This window comes from Plecotus auritus (assembly GCF_963455305.1).
Source record: "Plecotus auritus genome assembly, chromosome: 7".
NCBI classification, from domain to species: domain Eukaryota; kingdom Metazoa; phylum Chordata; class Mammalia; order Chiroptera; family Vespertilionidae; genus Plecotus; species Plecotus auritus.
In genome coordinates this window covers 177,376,558-177,399,765 of record NC_137774.1, presented here as the reverse complement: position 1 = coordinate 177,399,765, position 23,208 = coordinate 177,376,558, and the positions used below count along the sequence as shown (strand labels likewise).

The 23,208-nt window shown below is 60.7% G+C and overlaps 1 protein-coding gene across 1 annotated transcript in view; it reads right to left on the bottom strand.

Moving 5' to 3' along the window:
- Positions 1–4,933: 4,933 nt before the first annotated feature.
- The window catches only part of SNX18 (sorting nexin 18), a 178,555-nt gene continuing 160,280 nt past the window's right edge, over positions 4,934–23,208 (bottom strand). Inside the window, exon 2 of the mRNA XM_080678576.1 lies at positions 4,934–5,013. Coding sequence (XP_080534702.1) covers positions 4,949–5,013 — 65 coding nt within the window. The 3' untranslated portion in view covers positions 4,934–4,948. The remainder of the gene's footprint in view (positions 5,014–23,208) is intronic.

Below are 23,208 nucleotides of genomic sequence, written 5' to 3'. Positions count from 1 at the left end.
TCTCTGGGAGAAACAGGCCATTTCCTCCGAGGATCGGCCGCCCACGTTGCCCGTCTCGGTGTCTCTGTGGAGGGGAGATCTGGTGACAGCCAAGTCCTCCCAGGGGGTGCACGTGGGCACCCCCATGGACACGCTGCACTCCAGCGACTGCTGTCCTTCTCCTCTATCTGTGGTGGCCCAGCGCTCTCTCCCTGGGGACATGCTGGCCCACCTGCAGGTGGAGCAGGTCCGTCGGACGGGCCAGGTGCTCCGCAAGCTGGAAGGAGCTTTCTGTCCTCATGTAACAGCTTTGGGTCATAGTGTCCTTGTTGTGTGCATGTCTGCATTCCGATTGCTCGACACACACCACCTTTATAACCATTTGGGGGCATAGTATATGTGTTTATTTGCCTGTCCGTGTTTGCTCCCTGGACTCTGAGTGCCTGCAGGGCCCGAACCGTGTCTTTTCTTGGTATCTCCCATGACCAGCGCAGAGCCCGGTGCTCGGTGGTGTTTGTTGACTGTCTGATGGACGGACCGACTGATGGACTGACCGACTGAATGAATGAGGGAATCTCTCTGAATGCTCTGGATGGCTGTTAACCCCGCCCCTCTTTGCACTGTTGGTGGTCGCGGGGGGGGGGGGGCCTGCTTTGCTTTCGACAACGCTGCTCATATCCAGGGCATTACCATGTCCAACTGCCTTCTGTGGAGCTGCGTTCGTCGTTTGGATGGGAAAAGTGCGATATTATTTTAAGCGATTGTGAAATAATAAAACAAATAATAGCCTCAAAATGCCAGAAAACATTATTGTTATGGAGCTCTGCACAAAACAGCTCCACAAGATCGACTTACAAAACACACACAGCAGGAGAGACTGGCGTCACCGACGACGGAGTGCCGAGGGGTGTTTTTGGAACAGGGACAGGAATGCTCGCCACCAGGGCGGTGTGTGGTGAAGACTAAAACCTCGCCTCGCGCGAGCCAGGCGTCTTCGCCACCGCAAGCAGAGCCGTGGGGGGGGGGCGGGATGGCTGACCGATGACAACACTTAGGCGTTCCTTTTCGGAACCAGCTCTTCGTTGGATGGGGTGAGGCGGAAGCTAAAGCCGTGGGGGGTGTGGAGGATTGGGGCCGAGGGCCATGAAGACAATGCTCGCCATAGTTGGGAACGTACGTTAGGGACAGGAAGTCAGGGTTCTGCTTGGGTGAGGACGTGTGCAACCAGAACTCCCGGTGACAGTGGATCACACGTGTGTGTGTGTGTGTGTGTGTGTTCTCTTTGGTGTAAGGAGTCCCCGGGAGCACAGGACGGCAGGGTTCCCTGCGGCTTCACCCTCAGTCCCACCTGGCCCTGCTCGCGTTTGCCTCGTGGCTCCAGGGGGGTTGCTGGAGTGCCAGCCGCTGTGTCTGCAGCCCAGGCAGCTGGAAGGAGGCAGGGGAAGGTCACGGCTTCCTGCTGGGTCAGTTCTCTTTAAAGGAACCCCCTGGAAGCTCCCATCGGGGATCCACGTCACCTCCTCGGCCACATCCGCGGGAGGGAACCCGAAAACACCATCGTGGAGCTGGCACGCCGGCGGCGCCCAGGAAAGGCGAGTTCTGCTCGCAGGGAAGAGCGGCGGTAGCTGCTGAGTAGTATACCCGAGTCTCCGCCACGGAGCGGACAGACAGCTCAGGCAAACCACCCTAACCCTTCCGAGTGACCGGCTCGTCGGCGCTGAGGGCAGTATGGCCGCACAGATGCTGCGAATGTGAGCGCGCTCCATGCGCGGGAGGGCAGGGCGCCAGGGTCGTCCCAGGGGACAGGCGGGCGGTCCTCCTGCCGGGAAGCCTCCCGGGGGTCAGCACTCAGTGGGCGGGTAACTGTCCAGGGTCCAGGGTTCGACCACCATCGATGCGGGGGGAGCCAGCAGTGCATTTCTGTCTCCCAGAGATGTTCAAATGGCCCCAGTGTCGAGTCTGAAAGTAACAGACGTAGAAAAGCCGATGCCTGTGATCAGAAGTGTGCTCGGTGAGCGGGAGCAGAACAAGATCAGCTGAGCCTCAGGGGAGCAGGACAAGATCAGCTGAGCCTCAGGGGGAGCAGAACAAGATCAGCTGAGCCTCAGGGGAGCAGGACAAGATCAGCTGAGCCTCAGGGGGAGCAGGACAAGATCAGCTGAGCCTCAGGGGGAGCAGGACAAGATCAGCTGAGCCTCAGGGGGAGCAGGACAAGATCAGCTGAGCCTCAGGGGGAGCAGGACAAGATCAGCTGAGCCTCAGGGGGAGCAGAGCAAGATCAGCTGAGCCTCAGGGGAGCAGGACAAGATCGGCTGAGCCTCAGGGGGAGCAGGACAAGATCGGCTGAGCCTCAGGGGGAGCAGAGCAAGATCGGCTGAGCCTCAGGGGGAGCAGAGCATGATCGGCTGAGCCTCAGGGGGAGCAGAGCAAGATCGGCTGAGCCTCAGGGGGAGCAGAGCAAGATCGGCTGAGCCTCAGGGGGAGCAGAGCAAGATCGGCTGAGCCTCAGGGGGAGCAGAGCAAGATCGGCTGAGCCTCAGGGGGAGCAGAGCAAGATCAGCTGAGCCTCAGGGGGAGCAGGACAAGATCGGCTGAGCCTCAGGGGGAGCAGGACAAGATCAGCTGAGCCTCAGGGGGAGCAGGACAAGATCAGCTGAGCCTCAGCGGGAGCAGGACAAGATCAGCTGAGCCTCAGGGGGAGCAGGACAAGATCGGCTGAGCCTCAGGGGGAGCAGAACAAGATCAGCTGAGCCTCAGTGCTCCCAGGCCCAGGCCCAGGCCCAGGCAAGGAGTGGGGGGTGGAGGGGAACCACAGGCAGGTGAGGGCTCGCCTCCCCCTCCCGCCGCTCCTGTTGGTTGCTGCCCGTGGCACCTCCTTTCCCCGCACCCACAGCTGAACCCCCACTCTGACCCGGACCTCAGAGCGGTTCGCAGCAGATGCAGCCAACCTCGTGGCCTGGGCCCTCCCTGTCCCCTCAGACGGATCCCAGGACTCTGCTCCGACTCTCAGAGGCGGTTTACCGCCCACTTCCCGGTTCTCAGGACCAGCTCCCTGTGCACCGCGTGCTGCCCCTCGCGGGCCCGGCCAGATGGCTCAGGCCAGGAAGAGAACAGCACCCGTTCGCGGGAGGGCGCAAGGCGACGGGGAGAGGTTGTCAGGCTCGAGGCAGCTGATATGACTCAGCACACGACCGAAGCAGCTCATGTTTGTCAACAGGAAGCAGCGTGTGGCCGCGTGAAATCAGTCAGGACTCGGGAGCCCTGTGCCGCGGCCTGCGTGTGGCCTGGACCTCACAGGACCCCATGCGATGGCTTCCCAGGTGGGAATCTTGAGAAACTGGAGGCCTCTGCAGGGGCTGAGCCTCCACCCTCTCCTCCCTCCTCCTCGTCACGCGTGTCGCGTCCCACACTGGGTGCTCAGGCAGAGGAGGCCTCCTGCACCGAGAGCCGGTCTCCTTGGAGGAGGCCCTTCCTGAGAAGGTCAGGCCCCGGCCCGGCGGGTGCTCAGCGGGTGAGCGTGGACCTATGACCCAGGAGGTCAGGGTTTGATTCCAGGTCAGGAATCAAAATATATATATATTTTATTGATTTTTTACAGAGAGGAAGGGAGAGGGATAGAGAGTTAGAAACATCGATGAGAGAGAAACATCGATCAGCTGCCTCCTGCACACCCCCTACTGAGGATGTGCCCGCAACCAAGGTACATGCCCTTGACCGGAATCGAACCTGGGACCCTTCAGTCCTCAGGCCGATGCTCTATCCACTGAGCCAACCCGGTTAGGGCACAAATATATTTTTTAAAAAAAGCCAGGTTCCGGGGTCTGCTCCTTACCCACCACCTCTGCCAACCACCATCCTGCTCTCTGTACCGATGAGCTGGTCTTCTCTGTTTCATTTATTTAAGATTCCACGTATGAGAGAGAGCGTGCGATAGTCACCTTCCCCGTCTGACTCATCTCACTCAGCATACTGCCCTCGACATCCACTCGTGTGGTTGCAAATGGCACGGTTTCATTCTGCTTTATGCCTGAATAATATTCCAGGGTGTGTGTGTGTGTGTGTGTGTGTGTGTGTGTGTGTGCGCGCGTGTGCGCGTGTGCGTGTGTGCGTGCGTGCGTGTGTGTGCGTGTGTGCATGCATGCGCGCGCATCGCACTTTCTTCACCCATGAATCCAGTGATGGACACGTATGCTGTTCCGAGTCTCGGCTGTTTGAACAACGCTGCAATGAACATGGGCCGCATAGACCTTCTGGAGGTTGTGCTTTCATAGTCTTTAGATAAATAAATACCCAGGAGCGGAATTGCTGGATCAGGCTTTGAGGAAAAAGTATTTTAAATGTCATGTTTCGTTTAATTGCAGATGTCTTTGTTCGTTGCGTTCAGTGCCGTTTGGAAGAGGGTCTGAGTAAGCACGCAGAGAGGCCTACCCTCAACACCCGTGTGGACTCTGATCGCCCTCCCTCCCGCGCCCGGCGTGTTGGAATTCACTCTTCCTTCTGGGAGCCCAGCTCAGGGTGGCCCTGCAAGGGAGCCTGATCGGCGGCGGAGCCTAACGGCTTCGTCACCTTTGCCCCGTGGGGTGGGGGCGGGGCACCTGTCATTGGCGGGCTTGTTCCCACGACAGACAAGCAGAGCGTCTTCCACACTTTATTCAGAACGAAACCAGCAGCTCAGGCACACGCCGGTGAGACCGGGGACAAAGAACGAGCTTCCGTAACAAAGGCAGTCCCAGGGGGCCGGGGACCCTCCCTGAGCCCCACGTTAACCCCATCCAGCGACGTCGGACGACAAAGTTGGCCTGTAGAACAGATTCTGGGGAAAAAAACACACAAAAACAAGCAGCAGGCAGATCGGAGAAACGACGCGCAGCCTCATTCTGCGGGCGGTGGGGGAAGCTTGCTTTGGATCCAGGCCTGGAACTTCCGGGTTATGAGGGTGTAGACCCCGGGTTTCGTGGCGTCGCCGCACTTACGGCCTCCAGAGACCAGGCCGGAGAAGGCGCCTCCGCAGACCAGGGGGCCCCCGGAGTCGCCCTGCGGGGGAAAGGGACAGACGCTGGGTGAGAGGCTCTCCGTCTTCCCCTGCCGCGGACTGGCTGACTCATCGGGGGTTCTCTGGGCCCCGAAGACACCCCCTCACCCACGCAGGGTGCATGTATCTGTGTCTCTGTCCAGGCCCATGGTCCTGTCTGTCTGTCCGTCCATGTCCCTGCCTACATCCGTTGGTAATCAGTGGCTGTTGAACCTTATTCATCAAGGAATGGGCGGACGTAGAGTTTGAAATACTCACGGACACGAAAGGGATTTTAAACTGCGAGTGTCCCTGGGTCTGAACCGAGGGGCCGGGAAGAGGGTGTCGTGCCTGTGCTGGCCAGGGCTCTGTCTCTGGCCTGGTTTCCCGCCTCCAACGGCTGAACAGAGGGCTCTGCGCACGCCCGGCACGCAGGGGGGACTTGCCCAGGGAGCTGATGCTCGAGACTCACTCTGACAACAAAACCTGTCACTCAGATCTGTCAAGTGACAGGCACAGCCTGCCTTGGCCATGCGGCCCCGCCCCCGCCCCCTGCGGTCCATGGCGCTCTGGTGGCTGTGAACACGTGCTGAGGACAGCCACCTTCAAGCCGTGTGCCGTGGGAGTGCCGTGAGGATGCTCACAACGTGCGACACCTGACTCCTGACCAGGGCACTGGCCTCCTCCCCTGAGGTCGCAAGTAAGAAACACAGCGGCCCACGCAGCGAGAGCCGTCGGTGTGAGTGCCTAAAGTTATGCCTGTGTGCGTGTCAGATCAGAAAGGAAATCTTGCCCTGACCGGTTTGGCTCAGTGGATAGAGCGTCGGCCTGCGGACTGAAGGGTCCCGGGTTCGATTCCAGTCAAGGGCATGTACCTTGGTTGCGGGCACATCCCCAGTAGGAGGTGTGCAGGAGGCAGCTGATGGATGTTTCTCTCTCATCGATGTTTCTAACTCTCTATCCCTCTCCCTTCCTCTCTGTAAAAAATCAATAAAATATATTAAAAAAAAAAAAAAGAAAGGAAATCTTTCTTCGGTGTGGGCCAGAAGTTCAGTCATTGGTCTGTGTGCCGTGGGGTGAAGGACGCTGAAAATTGCTGGGGTGGGGGAATGGTGGTCTTGGGGCGCCACCCACACACATGATCTTGGAATCAGCACAGCCTCCGCCCCATAACCACACGTATGTGAAGCATGATGTGGGTAGTGTGCCACCTACTTGTCACCTGCAGCCAGGCACGCCTGTTTCTTAACCCCCCCCCCCCCCGGGAAACCAGGTTTGGGAAAGTGTGACCGTGGTGCCTTTTGGCGAGTCGGTCCGATGATTCCAGAAACACACTCTGGTGTGGCTTCTGCACGTGAGCCGTGTGAGACCTTCCTCTGTTCTCCCGTGGGAGGGGCCTGTGCTGGGAGGTTACCTTCTAACCCGCTAGTGACCTCCGAGCGGGATGGAGGCCCCGAGGACGCCCCTGAGAGGCATCAGGCGTGGCCTCGTGTCCTGGTGCACACACCTGGGGGGAGCACGCATCCCGTGTGGGGGCGTCCTTAGGATCCGTACACGCGGAAGATGGAAGAGGCAGCGGGCGCTGTGCAGAGACGCAGAGCGGCTGCAGGATGCGGCCCCTGGGCTCGGTGCTGGCGAGCAAACCTCGCCTGGGGCCCAGCGCTGGCCTCGGTGCCTCCGGGGGCGGCTCTCACCTGGCAGGAGTCCTTCTGGCCCTTGGCGTCGCCGGCACACACCAGGCCTTTCGTGATGACGGGCTGGTGGTTGTAGTAACTCGGGCTGTTGCAGAGTTTTCGGCTGATGACGGTCACGGTGACTTCGCGCAGGGTGTCCGAGGGGCTCAGGCCTTCTGGATCGGTGGCACCCCAGCCGGCGACCCGGCATTTCGTTCCCGCTCTGAGGTCGTCCCGGGGGCGCGGCTGGAGCAGCTGGACGTACTTGCTGCGCTTCGCGGGCGCGTGAAGCTGCCAGATGGGAGGGAGAAGGAACCATGGCCGGCTGCACTGGGAGGCTGCTAGCGCCAGGCGGGCGGGGGTGGTCCCCCTGGGGCGCCCCTCCCGGATCTGGGATCTGCCTTGGTGGTCGCCTGCAGCTGCGCTCGGATGCTCGGGAGGGGCCCTGGAGCGGCCGGCCCAGGCTCAGCGAGCTGGCCTCCGCTCCACTGATGGTTCTCTGGGGTTCCACCCGGCCATGCCTGGGAGGGCTGGGCTGCTTCCCGCCGGCGGGAGCGGGGGGGGGGGCCTGGAGCACGGCCTAGCCTACGTGTGGGCCAGACGGAGGGTGGCCTAGGCCACGCGTGACTCGCTGCCGCTCCCTGAAGTCCCTGGCTGGCTCTGCGGGATGAGCGACTCGTGATTCTCACTCGCTCACGGTCAGGGCATCTGAGAGGAAGCTGTCAGTGAGGACCCGGCCTGCGGGCGGCTCCCTCCCCGCCTGTGGGCACCAGGCCCGCTCTTCCTCGTGGGGAGCGGGCCCGGATGCGCTGGTGAGATCCCCGTTCCGTTAAGGCCGTGTGCGCGGTTCCCGGGCTCCGACAGACCGCGTCGGTCCCTCAGATCCGCTCCTGCGTGGAGGCTGACCCACGGATCGCGTGCGTCAGGACCGGGACGAGGCAGGAGGCCCCCCACGTACCTTCACCAGCATGATGTCATGCGACTCGGGGTCCGAGGCGAATCTCGAGAACGGAATGAGCTTTGTGACCCCAAATGTTTGCTTGGAGGCCTCGTCCTTTGAGAGAGAGTGAGCGCCCAAAACCACGTGGGAAGCCCGGCCTCGGGCAAACCTGGCCGACACAGAGAACAGAAGCAACACGCTGACCCCAGGCCTCCAGGGGGCGCCGGTCACATACCACAGGGACCAGGACTGTCCCCACGGCCCGTGGCTGGGACTCGGGGGACAGAGGACCCCGGCCTGCATGAAAGCTGTCACGGGCGATGGAACCGCCGCCAGCCCCCCACCCCCCAGTCTCCAGCATTGCAGAGGCGGTCAGAACGTGTCCTCCCCCACCCCCACGGGGAAAAGGAGGGACATCCTAATCGACGAACACCAAGTTCACAACGTGCGAAAGCAACGTGATTTCTCGCGTTTGTGGGCTGACATGACTACCCACCATCGTTAAGTTTTATGAATCGAGGAAAAACACACATAACGGCACTCACAACTTGAACCATTTTAAACGCACGGCTGCGGCCTCAGGTTCACGTTGTTCACCCATCACCCCACCCAGCTCCTCGACCTGCATCCTCCCGGGGTCAAGGGCGCTGGTAACTGACATGGAGACCGGCTCTGCCATTGCCGACCGGCGTGGAGGCCTGTGCGGAAACCGGTCATTGTCTCACTAATAGAAAGATGTGGACAAGGAACCCGGAAGGCTGGTCAACCTTGAAGCTCGGAAAGGTCAGAGCCAGCCACTCCCGATCTAATTGGTACAATGGTCACTGAGGCAACTTCCTACCAAATAATCATGAATATCCTTACTGATAAGATAGTCTGCCTGCCGAAACCAGTGTGGCTCAGTGGATAGAGCATCGGCCTGCGGACTGAGGGGTCCCGGGTTCGATTCCGGTCAAGGGCATGTACCTTGGTTGCGGGCACATCCCCAGTAGGAGGTGTGCAGGAGGCAGCTGATGGATGTTTCTCTCTCATCGATGTTTCTCACTCTCTATCCCTCTCCCTTCCTCTCTGTAAAAAAATCAATAAAATATATTAAAAAAAAAAAAAAGATAGTCTGCCTGTTACTGGAATTGCCTGCCTACGGGCCATGGGTGTGTCCCAAACCTGAATAAAAGGGATGGCAAGGCCAGAGCAAAGCGTAGTCCTCCCCCTACAGGTGGGCTCCCGCCTGGCCCCCATCTCCCAGATTAATATTTTCCTAGTCTCTTTCATTTGTGTGCGGTCTTCTCCAGAACCCAAACCCTGAACCTGAACCCTGAACCACGCGGGACGTGAAAGGGGTTCCCACAGGCCTGGCTCAGGCTGGTGGGGAGGGGGCTCAGGCAGGTGGGGAGGGGTCAGGCAGGTGGGGAGGGGCTCAGGCAGGTGGGATGGGCTCAGGCAGGTGGGATGGGGTCAGGCAGGTGGGGAGGGGTCAGGCAGGTGGGGAGGGGTCAGGCTGGTGGGGAGGGGGCTCAGGCAGGTGGGGAGGGGTCAGGCAGGTGGGGAGGGGTCAGGCAGGTGGGGATGGGCTCAGGCAGGTGGGGAGGGGCTCAGGCAGGTGGGGAGGGGGCTCAGGCAGGTGGGGAGGGGTCAGGCAGGTGGGGAGGGGTCAGGCAGGTGGGGAGGGGTCAGGCCCAGGTGGGGAAGGGGCTCAGGCAGGTGGGGAGGGGTCAGGCAGGTGGGGAGGGGTCAGGCAGGTGGGGAGGGGTCAGGCAGGTGGGGATTGGTGCAAACTCCAGTGCAGCGTCCCCCCTAAGCCCCGAGGAGCGTCGGGGGCAGGGTACCTGAACCCCGGTGCCCGTGTGAGCAGCCTAGCCGGGGGCCGGCGGGCTGGGCCTGGGGGAGGGCGGATGACGTTCTGGTGTGCCTCCACCTCACAGTGCCCTTCATCAGTCCACACCTTTGACAGGTTTTGGTTACTTTCGAACCCCTGGGACCCAAGCAGCCCAGCCGGTGCCCCCGAACCCCCCGCCTCGGGCACTGCACCTGCTTCCTGAGCCGCAGGTCACCTCGCTCACGTGACACCGACACCGGCGGTACCTGGCTCCGGGCCCACCCCCAGCTGAGCCCAGGGAGTCACCCACAGGAGGGCCCACCCCCAGCTGAGCCCAGGGAGTCACCCACAGGGGACCCACCGCCAGCTGAGCCCAGGGAGCCACCCACAGGGGACCCACCGCCAGCTGAGCCCAGGGAGCCACCCACAGGGGACCCACCCCCAGCTGAGCCCAGGGAGCCACCCACAGGGGACCCACCCCCAGCTGAGCCCAGGGAGCCACCCACAGGGGACCCACCCCCAGCTGAGCCCAGGGAGCCACCCACAGGGGACCCACCCCCAGCTGAGCCCAGGGAGCCACCCACAGGGGACCCACCGCCAGCTGAGCCCAGGGAGTCACCGCAGGAGGGCCCACCCCCAGCTGAGCCCAGGGAGCCACCCACAGGGGACCCACCCCAGCTGAGCCCAGGGAGTCACCCACAGGGGACCCACCCCAGCTGAGCCCAGGGAGTCACCCACAGGGGACCCCCCCAGCTGAGCCCAGGGAGTCACCGCAGGAGGGCCCACCCCCAGCTGGGCCCAGGTTGTCACCCGCAGGAGGAGCGATGACAGCGGGGTCGCTGGCACCGTCCACGGCCCGCGCTTCTCCAGGGGTGGCCCTGCCTCAGAGCCACCGAGGGGTCAGGGGGCGGCGAAGACGCAGTCTCTGAGCCCCCGTGGACAGGGCCCCCTGTGGATGGAGCCCCCCACGGACAGAGCCTCACGTGGAGAGAGCCCCCCGTGGATGGAGCCCCCCACGGATGGAGCCCCCCACGGATGGAGCCCCCCGTGGACCAAGCCTCACGTGGAGGGGGCCCCCGTGGACAGAGTCCCCCACGGACAGAGCCCCCCGTGGAGGGAGCCCCACGCGGACAGAGTCCCCTGTGGACGGAGCCCCCCACGGACAGAGTCCCCCGCGGAGGGAGCTGTGCGTGGCCTCCAGCCCGGCCGAGCATCTGCTGACACGCCCACCGGCACCATCCAGCCGAGCTCACGGCGCCCCGGCGTTGTCGGAGCCACGGGCCATCCCTGACCCGGGGAAGGGCCCTGTGACCCCAGTGACACACCGGAGGGGAGCCGCACCCCGCCCAGCCCCGGACTCTGTCCAGGCTTTTCCCGGCCCCGGCCTGTCCCAGCGACGTGGCTCGGTGATCAGATCGTCCCTCATGATACACACGCGTCACCGTGACCGGGTTCCGGGGCGCCCAGGGGTGGCCCTGAGCCTCCTAGTATCCCCCTCATGTAACCCTCACAGCCGCCCCCTGCGGGGAGCCTGAGTGATGTGGGGGTGAGGGGACTGAGGGAGGGGCGGTGGGGGGACTGAGGGAGGGGTGGTGGGGGGACTGAGGGAGGGGCGGTGGGGGTCCCGCTGGCCACTTGCTGGCGGCGAGGAGGGGGAGGGAAGGCTTGGGGAGACCCCGGGAGGCCGTGGACGAGAGCTGGTGAACTTGGCGTCTGACACGTTACAGAGCGGAGAACACGTGTGTGCACGGAGACTGCTTTTGGTTTGGCTTGTTTTCCGCCAATTTCCCTGTGTAATCGGCCACGAATGGAGGCGCCGAGAGCCTCAGGGACGGCCTGTGGGCCTTTGGCTCGGGCGGAGCGAGGAGCCCGCGGGTGGGGGTGAGCAGGGCACCCAGGCGCCCCCTGCCCCTGGCCGGGAGGGCGGTTAGCGAGCTGTTCCCATGGGCACTGACCTAAATATCCGGGATTGCATAAAGCTCATCAGCATTTTTCCAAGCCCCAATCCGCCTCCACCTTTGCACCCCAGTGTCCAGCCACAGACACCTGACCCACACCGTCTGGAGTCCTCTGACTCCGGCCATTTAAAGGGCACTTGGCCGTTCTCTAGAACACTCCAGCACCTCTTTCCCGCGTTTGTCAACCTGGCCACCCACCCCGACCGCGTCAGGTCTCTCGACAGCATTGGAGATGGGACTTGATGCCGTTCAGCCAGGCAGGCGGCTGTGCGTCCATCCAGCGGAGCAGCAAAACCCTGCAGGTGCCCCTCCTCCCGCCCAGCGGCTCCGGGGCCCCTGCAGGAAGGAAGCGCTGTGTCCGGGAGCTTCGAGTCCATCTGTGTGAGCAGCTCTCGGGGCTGTGCCCGTCCCGCCCTGAATGGACATCTATCGATCGTCACCCTCTGCCTGGCGGTCCCGGGGGGCCAGGGCCTGAGGGGGCGGACGGGATGGGACACGGTGGTTTCCATGGCAGCGAGAGCCTCGGTGAAGTGCAGAAGCCACATTAACCGGAAGGGGGGCAGAGGTTCCCACAGCTCCCCGCTGCGCAGCGTCTAGGTCGCGGGCAGCCTCGCCGGCGGGCGGTGGAAGCACACCTCCAAGCCGGGAGGGGCCAGTCCGTGCCCGCGCTCATGTCGGTCGTGGTGCCACAGAGGCCCCGGTGAGCGGGCGCTGTGCCCCGGGGGGAAGAAGCCGCCTCCTCCTGGCTCATCGGGGCAAGACAGGCGGGAAGAGAAGGTGCAGCGAGCGAAAGCCCCCCAGCCGACAAGCAGACGCCTCCCTCTGCTCTCGGGGCCGGCGTGGGGGGCAGAGCCCCAGAAGGGGGGGGGTTTAAGCTGGGGTCAGAGAGCACAGGCTGAGGGGTCTGAGAGGCTGCAGTCTCTGTCTTCAGACCAGCCTGGTTCTCAGGGGGGCCGAGAGAGAGAGAGAGAGAGAGAGAGAGAGAGAGAGAGAGGAAGAATCTCTCTGTGTAGCATCTTTCTCCCCCCGGGAAGGTGTTGCTCTTACAGCTGTGATCCCGAAGTCGGGGCCTGGCCTCGGGGTGGGAGGGGGCCACGGGAGTTCTTGCGAAGGATCTAAAATTCGTTGCAAAGCGGCTCCTCGCCACCACTAAGTGCCCCTCGCTTGTGCTCAGACCTGCCAGGCCGACTGGGAAACGTCACAGATATCCTTCCAGACCCGGGAGGGAGCAGCGGTTCCCCCATCATCCCCACCGTCAGGGGGTCGGGGGGCGCCCACTCAGGCTGCAGCCGCAGGGGCTGCAGGACCTGCTGAGTCAGAACTCCGCGGGCCCCACCGTTTCTGGGGCCGCCTCCCCGGCGCCACACGCGGTGCGGGCCCATCCGGTGGCGGGCAAGGCCGGCCCACTGTCCTAGGGAAGGAGCCCCAGGCAGGAACCGTGGGCGCGAGGGTGAATCAACCCCGCCCGGTGGCCGGTGACCATGGAAGCCGTCCCCTTCCCCCGCCCCCCCCACCCCCCAGAGGCGGCTCTGTCCTCGGGACTCAGCGAACCTCACCCAACTGACGGTGGGGACTCACCGGTGGTGGCAGTGGGCCGCGGTCAGCACCCACTGCGGGTGGATCAGGACCCCCCCGCACACGTGCTCCCCGCGGTACTGCAGCGAGGCCATGAAGGGCCTGGAGTGAGGGGCCACCTCTCTGCCTCCGATGACCTCCCCGCCGAAGCCTGCAAGAGAGCCGCACGGTCGGCCACGGAAGACGGGCAGCTGGCTGGCGTAGCTCCGCCCTCAGGGCACTGGGCGTTTGCACAGACGGAGAACCCCGTCCCCTCAGAGCCGTGACTGCCCGCGGGACCCGCTGCACGGGATGGTGTGTGAGCAGAGGCACAGTACGTGCCAGTTCAGGGGCCCGGACATGTGAGGAGTCATGGTCACTTATAACGCAGCCGCAGTCGCTGGGGGTTCTCGTCCTGCTCCCGTGGGCGGGTTTGGGAGATACTTACACGCAGGGGTCAGGCAAGCGCCGGCCGCGAGGAGAAGCAGAGAGAGCGCCGTCATCTGACCGCTAAGGAGCCCGGGGAAGCTCTCTGCCCGCCGGGGAAGCTCTCTGCCCGTCGGGGAAGCTCTCTGCCCGCCGGGGAAGCTCTCTGCCCGCCGGGACAGCTCTCTGCCCACCGGGGAAGCTCTGCCCGCCGGGGAAGCTCTCTGCCCGCCGGGGAAGCTCTGCCCGCCGGGGAAGCTCTCTGCCCGCCGGGGAAGCTCTGCCCGCCGGGGAAGCTCTCTGCCCGCCGGGGAAGCTCTGCCCGCCGGGGAAGCTCTGCCCGCCGGGGAAGCTCTGCCCGCCGGGGAAGCTCTCTGCCCGCCGGGGAAGCTCTGCCCGCCGGGGAAGCTCTGCCCGCCGGGGAAGCTCTGCCCGCCGGGAAAGCTCTCTGCCCGCCAGGGAAGCTCTCTGCCCGCCGGGGAAGCTCTGCCCGCCGGGGAAGCTCTCTGCCCGCCGGGGAAGGAAGCCGGTCTGAAGACAAGCTTTGGTCCTTGCCAGTTTTAAGCGGCTCCCCGCAGCGTCTGGGGGCAGGGTTTTCACACCTACACGGCAGCCCGTGTCAGATCTCTGCTGGTCGCATGTGTGATAAACAACTCGCTCCCTTCACCTTCGGTGGGAGCCCCCGGGTTTTAAGTGGTGAGAGAATAAGAGGCAGCCACGCCACGGCACTTCGTGAAGACAGAGTCCAAAGGGCCTCCCTGCTCTCCCGCGATGCTTGCCGTCTGCCCCGCGGAGAACGGTGCCGTCACAGCTAGCGCCTCCCTAGCTCGCACCGGGACATGGACTGGTTACGGAGAGACTCGGACCCTTTACAGGTCGCGGCCGTTCCATCCAGGCCTCACTAAGGCCAGGCGTCGTCCGGAGACACCCACAGGCTCAGCAGCCAGCTCCCTCCGAGCCCTGCCACCTTCTCTGGATTTGACCGAACGTGGTGACATTGAGCTGCATTTCTGGAAGATTTCATCGTGTGACGAGAGGGGAACATTGCCAACACGCTCTGAAATCCCGAGTCTCTTACTCACGTTTAACTGGAAATGACCATGTGCTTATCCAGGGCCTTCATCATCGTACTTGTCAGAGCTCGAGGTCGAGCTTGGTGCCACGTTCTCCCCGGGGCCGGATGGGCACGCTCGCCAGGCTGTCTCTCGCCCTCACGGCGGAGGCGGCGGCTTCGGGGTCTGCGATCCTGCTTTTCCCGGGCGCCGGGCGATGGCGCAGACGCAGCCCAGGCGGCACCCGGACCCGAAGGGCTGTTCAGAAACGCTGACCAGTGACCTCGAATGAACAGATCCTGCTTTCTTCTTCTGACGTAGAAGCATCCTGCCCGCCAGTGTAACTCGGTGGACCAGCAGGTCACGGTTCAATCCCCGGTCAGGGCACATGCCCGGGGTGCGGGCTCCATCCCAGTGTGGGGCGTGCAGGAGGAGCGATCAGTGATTCTCTCTCATCATTGATGTTTCTCTCTCTCTCTCGCTCTCTCTTTCCTTTCCTCTCTGAAATCCATAAAAATACGTATTTTTAAAAATATATTTTATTGATTTTTTTACAGAGAGGAAGGGCGAGGGAGAGGGATAGAGAGTTAGAAACATGGATGAGAGAGAAACATCCATCAGCTGCCTCCTGCACACTCCCCACTGGGGATGTGCCTGCAACCAAGGTACATGCCTTTGACGGGAATTGAACCTGGGACCCTTCAGTCCGCAGGCCGACGCTCTATCCACTGGGCCAAACGGGTTAGGGCAAAAATACATATTTTTTAAAAAAGATATAAGCATCCTATTTTCTTCTTCTTCTTCTTCTTCTTCTTCTTCTTCTTCTTCTTCTTCTTCTTCTTCTTCTTCTTCTTCTTCTTCTTCTCCTTCTTCTTCTCCTTCTTCTTCTTCTTCTTTTTTGTGATGGAGAACTGAAATCCAGGAAATTCAAATGTTATACTTGCCAGATGGCAACAGACTCCACCCCAATCATTGTTTTCCCGCGTGAGACAGTGGGGGTCATCAATATGATAGGTCTATGTTGTACATCAAAATTTAATAATGTAAGTGCCTTGCATTATTTCCAAAATCCTTCTTACCTGATCATTCACATAGTATCACGTCTGACGTCTGTGAGGCCGGAAGGACACGATGGTGTTTATGCTACGAAGGGAGGAACAGGCTCAGGGAGGCCCAGCCATCGGCCCGCTGCCGCACAGCATGGCCCGGGCCGAGCCCTGTGCCCGACCTGGAATAACGTCTACGCCAGTGGTGGGCACACTCCTTCGTCCACAGAGCCAAATATCAACAGGACAACGACTGAAATTTCTTTGGAGAGCCACATTTTTTAAACTTAAACTTCTTCTAACGCCGCTTCTTCAACATAGACGCGCCCAGGCCGTGGTATTTTGTGGAAGAGCCACACTCAAGGGGCCAAAGAGCCGCATGTAGCTCGCGAGCCGCAGTTTGCCGACCACTGTTCCACGCTATTCAATAAAGACACGACCAGAGCCCAGAGTTTGCAAAAATGTCCTGTTTTCACGTTACAGGGCCGTGGCCACAGCGGAGCGTTCCTGCATGTTAAACAGCAGACTTAGCAAGACTTCCTGTCCCAGCGCCTGTGGGTGAGGCGCGGAGGGACCCGCGTGAGCAAAGCCACAGACTTCATGAGCCAGACTTGTCAGCTGCTGCCAGATGTCCCCGTCAGGGCCAGGGCGCCGCCCTCCGAGCTGGGAGCCGACAGGAAGCTGCCGTCCCTTAGCGCCCGTGATGCTGGGGACGCTAGGAAGGCGGCTGCGACCCGTGGAGGCGACGGGGCGGTGAGGAGGGAGGAGAGGGTGTGAAAGAAGCCTGCCTTCTGGTGGGGGTGGGGCGGGCGTGGCTGACAGCTGCTCGGCGCTCAGTTCGGAGTGACAAGGGCTGACACCCACATGGCTTTTCTCACGTCGCTGAGCACCTTCAGCGCTGGCTCCGGGCCGTGGCCGTGGCTCGTCTTGCTCTGCGGGTGGAGCTCGCTGGAGACTCCCAAGCTGGCAGGTGGCAGCCAGGGGTGGGGCCCTGTGTGGGGCTCCAGGCTCCTGTGCTCCAAGCCCCATGCCCGCCGCGCTCCGAGCCGCCCCAAGAGGCAGCTGGCGGTGCCCGGGGGAGGTGGTACCCGGGGGAGGCGGTGCCCGGGGGAGGTGGTACCCGGGGGAGGCGGTACCCGGGGGAGGCGGTGCCCGGGGGAGGCGGTGCCCAGGGGAGGTGGTACCCGGGGGAGGCGGTACCCGGGGGAGGTGGTACCCGGGGGAGGCGGTGCCCGGGGGAGGTGGTACCCGGGGGAGGTGGTGCCCGGGGGAGGTGGTGCCCGGGGGAGGTGGTACCCGGGGGAGGCGGTGCCCGGGGGAGGACATAGCCTTGTGCACTGCAGGCAGACACGGCGGGATGTGGCTCGCTGGGAAGGACATCTCCTGTCTCCCTTGCGGCTGGCCTGGAAAGTTCTAGAGCAGTGGTCGGCAAACTGCGGCTCGCGAGCCACATGCGGCTCTTTGGCCCCTGGAGTGTGGCTCTTCCACAAAATACCATGGCCTGGGCGAGTCTATTTTGAAGAAGTGGCGTTAGAAGAAGTTTAAGTTTAAAAAACTTGGCTCTCCAAAGAAATTTCGATCGTTGTCCTGTTGATATTTGGCTCTGTTGACGAATGAGTTTGCCGACCACTGGTCTAGAGAATCCCGCCGGTTTACGGCACCGAGCTCTCTGGTTTGGGCTGTGGGCGGGCGGCCGCCTCGTGTCCCAGCCCGCGCTCTTGGCCGCGAGGTGCTCTGTGTCCTCGTCAGCTGCTCTCGGAGATGCTGCCTTGCGGCTTGGCTGCCACCCCTCCTCCCGGGCCCTCCTGTGTGCCCGAGGCCCGAGGAGAGCAGTGGCCCGGGAGCCCGAGGGCCACGTGGCTCTCTCCCCGGGGCTGCCTCTCTCTCCGGCCCAGACTCCTGCCACGCCCGCCCAAGCCCTGTCCATCCCGTGGCCCCAGACCCGTGCCTGCCCGTGACCTGCTCATGACCGTCTGGGGCAAGTCGAGGGCTGGGAGTCGGAGCTTAGAAGAAGTTACACAGCTCTATGCGGATCACTTTTACTGCATGGAGTGCCATTTAGCGTCTGTTCAATCTGGTCACGAAATAGGGCCTGCCTGTTTTTAATGGCACGTTTCTCTTCGCTGTGTTGTATTGTATAACTGTACCAGCCCACGGGGACTGAGACTAGAACCAAACCGACTGACAAGCAAACAAACCCCCAGTCATGCCAGGCTCCCCCACAGCTCGTCTGCGTACCGCTCTGGGGGCTCGACGGCAAGGCAGCTGTCTTCCGAGCCCTCATCCCTCTCAGCCGCCTTCGAGAAAGTTTCCTGACCCCGAGGTTTCCCAGACCTCAGGGCTGCCCCAGCCTCCCCAGCCCGGGCCCGTGGGATCGGGATTTGGCAGAATTCCCCCAGGCCCCTCCTGTATGGCCACGACCTTCGCCTTGACTTGGTCCATTAAGGATTTAGCGAATTTGATAAACGAAACTGCTGACAATTATGGTGAGACTATGGTAGCTCTGAGCATTGGAGCGGGGAGGCTGCTGGGCTGCTGTGTGATGACGTTATGTCGGAAGGGGCCAGGAAAATGCAAGTCCTGCTTCAGATGGCAGCCATCCGCCCCCCTGGGGACTCCTCAAGGTGGTGACCGGAGAGCAGGTGGCAGGAAAGCGCTGCCCTTGACTCGGACCGTGGCTTTGAACTTGACCTCCATGCAGGACACTGGGTTGGGGCCTATGCCCATTGGCTACGTACATTTTTAAGGAATATATTTTTATTGATTTCAGAGAGGAAAGGAGAAGGAGGGGGAGATAGAAACATCAATGTTGAGAATCATCGATGGGCTGCCTCCTGCACACCCCACACTGGGGATTGAGCCTGCAACCTGGGCATGTGCCCTGACCGGGAATCAAACCATGACCTCCTGGTTCATAGGTCAATGCTCAGCCATGGAGCCATGCTGGCCGGGCTGGCTACGTACCGTTAAATACCTTAGAGAAGCTCTATGACAGGGGTCCTCAAACTACGGCCCGCGAGCCACATGCGGCCCGCCGAGGACATGGATCCGGCCCGCCGGGTGCCGCTGCCTGTCCTGCTTAGCAGCCGACGCGTCCCGGGCCCGAGTGCGCATAGGAATTTGTTCATAGTTTTTTTTTTAAAACTATAGTCCGGCCCTCCAACTGTCTGAGGGACAGTGAACTGGCCCCCTGTTTAAAAAGTTTGAGGACCCCTGCTCTGTGACCTCCCCTTGGTGGAAGGATGGTGGTGAGGATGGATGGAGAGAAATTTGTTTTATCTTCTTCCGCCTTAACTTTTTTTTTTTAAATATATTTTATTGATTTTTTACAGAAAGGAAGAGAGAGGGATAGAGAGTTAGAAACATCGATGAGAGAGAAACATCGATCAGCTGCCTCCTGCACACCTCCTACTGGGGATGTGCCCGCAACCAAGGTACATGCCCTTGACCGGAATCGAACCTGGGACCTTTCAGTCTGCAGGCTGACGCTCTATCCACTGAGCCAAACCGGTTTTGGCGTCCGCCTTAACTTTTAATCAGAACATGCTTTGCGTATTAATTGTCTTCCTTGGTGACATAGGATGTTTCCTCCCCATAGCACAGGAGTGAGTCCTTTACCCCTCCCCAAGCGGATGTGGACTGACTGCGGTGGGTGGGAGGGTAGCGGGTGAGCACAGGGTCTTGCCCAGGGGGTGGCCGCAGGAAAACACCCCGGGGAAGTCGGCAGAGCGGGGGGGGTGGGGGGATCTCCGGGCGCTCCTGGACCGGCCACTGCTCCGACCCGCTCCTCTCCAGCTGCCCTGTGGCCTCTGGTCTTCCATTTCTCCTTCAGGGTGGCTTTTGACGCTCACTTCTCTGCGTGGGATGTTGGGGGGATGGGGAAGTTCCGCACGGGGTGGTCCCGTGATGTCACCGGCCCCCAGGCGGATGACCACACTGTCTGCCTATCTGTCCTGAAAGATTTACGCGCGGGGAGATCCTTCCAGAGGGATGGCCGCCAACGGCGGGCTTGCAGCCCTGGCCTCCCTCGCAGGCCACGGGCCGTGGGGACAGCGGCCTCGCACAGAGGAAGCGAGGACGTGGATGAGCCGAGTGGGGTTTTAGGGAGAAAACTGGGGTGGCTCTGGAGGTCAAGGGAAAGGCGCCGGGGAAGGAACCCAGCGACAGGGCCCCGCGGAAAGGTGAAGTGGGGAGGGCGGGGGCCAGGGTGGGGGGGGGGATGAAATGCTGTAGAGGAACCGCCCACCGAGGCTGGAGGCCTGAGGATGGAAAGCTGCCATTTACATGTGAGCATCTGATGCCGGGACGTGTCCCAGGCCAAACACATCATCTTTTTTCACAACAGAACCAGATCTGTTAGATGGAATAATCTTGTCACACTGAAAGCAATTCCGTTGTTCACACTCATCAGAATGTCTTCATACGACCGAGTCCCAGAAGGCAAAACAGCAGGGATTTCAAAGGGGACAGGTAATCAGATTGTTCAGTGCAGGAGCCGTAAGTGCTATGGCTGAGCCGGAACTCAATAAATCAACGGGTTCGGCATTTCCTAGTGTTTCATTCACAGCGAGTTCACGCTGGAATGGTGACACAGCTCTAAGTAGGATAGAAACGATTTTTCCAAAGGCTGATGCTGATAACATATCTGTCTCCCTCTCTCTCACATCCCCCCACCCCACACCCACGGATTCCGGAATCCCTATCCTATTTTTTTTTATCACAAATAAATTCCAGGCGGATCAAAGATTTTCTATGAAAAAATGAAATCACTATAAACACTAAATGAAACCGTAAATTGAAAATAATGTTTGAGAGAGGAAGGCATAAACCTTCCAATACATTAGAGCAGGGGTCCTCAAACTTTTTAAACAGGGGGCCAGTTCACTGTCCCTCAGACCGCTGGAGGGCCGGACTATAGTTTAAAAAAAAAAAACTATGAACAAATTCCTATGCACACTGCGGGCCCCGGGACGCGTCGGCTGCTAAGCAGGACAGGCAGCGGCACCCGGCGGGCCGGATCCATGTCCTCGGTGGGCTGCATGGGGCCCGCGGGCTGTAGTTTGAGGACGCCTGCAGTTTAGAGTGTATAAAACTGTGACTTATGTAAGGCAGGAACACCGCAGGCAATAGCCAGAGATGAACGGCGAAATGCTTGTCATTTGCGCTAAAAAACACTTCCCCCAAAAGATGCCTTTAACACGTGAAGGGCTCTTACAGATCAACCACAGAGATCAGAAAAACAAATGGGCGTGATGGTGAACAGATCACTGTAAGTATACATGAAACAATAATTTGTTTACATTTCTTTATTAGGAAGCTAGCATCTAAATGAACAATCTTGGTGATGATAGCCTAAAAAATAAAGCACGTTTCACATTTTGTGAGTCTCGTCAAGTATAAGTTGACACACTAAGAGCACAGACCTAGCAAGTGCTGATAAAAAGCCCACACGCTCACGTCCCTTCCGGAGGCCGATGCCAGCGAGGATGCCCGGGGGCTGGCTCAGACACGCCTCCGCCCGCCGCGCCGGGTGTGTGTTTTCTACGAGGAATAGAGACCTCAGCACAACAGGGGCCCCGTCACAGGTGGGAAGGGGCGGGTGTGGGTTCATGAGGGACTCTCCCGCTCAGCTCCCCACAGGGCCCTGCACCCGAAGGACTTGCTAAGCGAGTAGGAGGATGGGTGGGGGTGAGGCCACGTAACGTGTTTGGTCAAGACGTCCTACCGTGCGGCCCGCTTCCTCCCTCTCCTGACACTCGAGGAGGAAGGTTCAAATGTCACTGTGTGAGGAAGGGTATTCGTGGGGGACCATTCACAGCGGCTAATTCTCCATTTGAAATATTACTGCCCCCCCCCCCCCGCCTTCCACCCCCTGTCCCCCGCTGTGCACCAGTAATAAGTGTCAGGGGCCAGAGCCATTCTGAGAAAATGCCTCCAAGGGGATTCATAGCGATACCATCAGAATAACATAAAATAGAGTCCAAATCAAGGTTTTCATTGTTTTCACACAAAATGCCAGTGTTGGGAAGCTCCTGTTCCTTTGCCCCCGCATTCAAGGCAGCAGCCCAGCTCAGCGTCGGTGACTGGGGCCGCTGGCCGAGTCAGTCCGCACTTTAATCTAGGGTTTCCTCCAGGTGTCCTCTGAACATGTGTCAGCAGGAAAGAACACGCTTCTACCCCTTCTCCCTTAATAAACCAAACACGGTTTCACGTTGTCTTTTCCTAGTCGTTCTCCCCAAGCCTCCTTGTTTGCCGGAACAAAACCACCCTGAACGATGAGGCGGTTTAAGACCAAATGCTGAAGCAGGTGAGACAGACTGTGGGCCCCTTTCCTGTCACCCTCACTCTTCCTGCCTCCTGACCGTCCTCCGGCAAAGCGCGCACCCCCCCGATGCTCACGCTCGGGGACATGTAAGGGGGTTGCTCTCTCCAGTGGACTCTCATTTGTATGTTTTATTCTCCTTTATGTTTCTTAAATGATAAAAAATAAAGAAATAATACCAATCCTAATATATAAAAAGCCAGGGGCCGTCACGACCGAAACAAACTGGACAGATGACCGAACACAGGTTGCGTGGGGTGACCAGGCTGGCAGGGCGGGCAGTTGGGGGCAACCAGGCTAGGGGGGGTAGTTGAGGGTGACCAGGCTGGCAGGGCGGGCAGTTGGGGGCAACCAGGCTAGGGGGAGTAGTTGAGGGTGACCAGGCCGGCAGGGAGGGCAGTGAGGGGCAACCAGGCTGGCAGTGGGGGGGGGGGGGGCAGTTAGGGGTGATCAGGCTGGCAGGCAGAGGCAGTTAGGGGTGATCAGACTGGCAGGGGGGCGGGCAGTTAGGGGCGTCCAGGCAGGCAGGCAGGTGAGCAGTTAGGAGCCAGCAGTCCTGGATTGTGAGAGGGATGTCCAACTGCCGGTTTAGGCCAGATCCCCGGGATTTGGCCTAAACCGGCAGTTGGACATCCCCTGAGGGGTCCTGGATTGGAGAGGGTGCAGGCTGGGCTGAAAAGACCCCCGTGCACCGGGCTTCTAGTTAGATAATAAGAAGCTAAGGTCCAGGGGGCAGGTATCTAAGCTGAGCTGGGCATGGGAGGGGCTGGTTTGGGTAGAGAATACTCCTTGTTCTGGGTAAGTCACACCTGAGAGCACCACCCCCTCCAAGTGGTAAGGTCTGGCTCTTTGATTGATGTTTTGTTTTGCATTTTGTTGGGTAATTGATGAGCCACAGTCCCCGATGGCTGCCAGGGGTGTGTAAGCTGCCACAACAGAGGTGCTGAGGCATAGGGATTTCTCCCTCATGTGTGTGCAGAGGTGGCCAGAGGAATAGTTTGAAGCTGGGGTCAGAGGCAGCGGAGAGGGTGGTGGAGGGGGGGCGGGAGGTGCAGGCAGAAAGGAAATCGATCTGTTGACTTCCTGCTGATGGCTTTGATGCAGTGCAGGCTGCTGCTGGCGTTGAATGTAGAAGGGGGAGGGGGGGTGAGAGAGCTCTTCCCTGACCAGGCCCCTGAGACCTGGGCCAGGAGACCCCATCGGAGCCCTTCTTGTGGGTGGGCAGGTGGGAGGGCTGGGGCAGCGAGGCTGCCGCTGAAGGAAGTTTGTGTATTTCTTCTGGGAGCACATACCACCTAGAGCTTCAGCTGTGCAGGCCGGAGCCGAGCCTCATGAGGGCCATGTCAGTGACCATGAGTGGTCCCTGCTCCGGGAGTCAGAGGCCCTGGCTACAGAACAGAGCCAGGGGTGTGCCATGCACGCTGGCCAGGG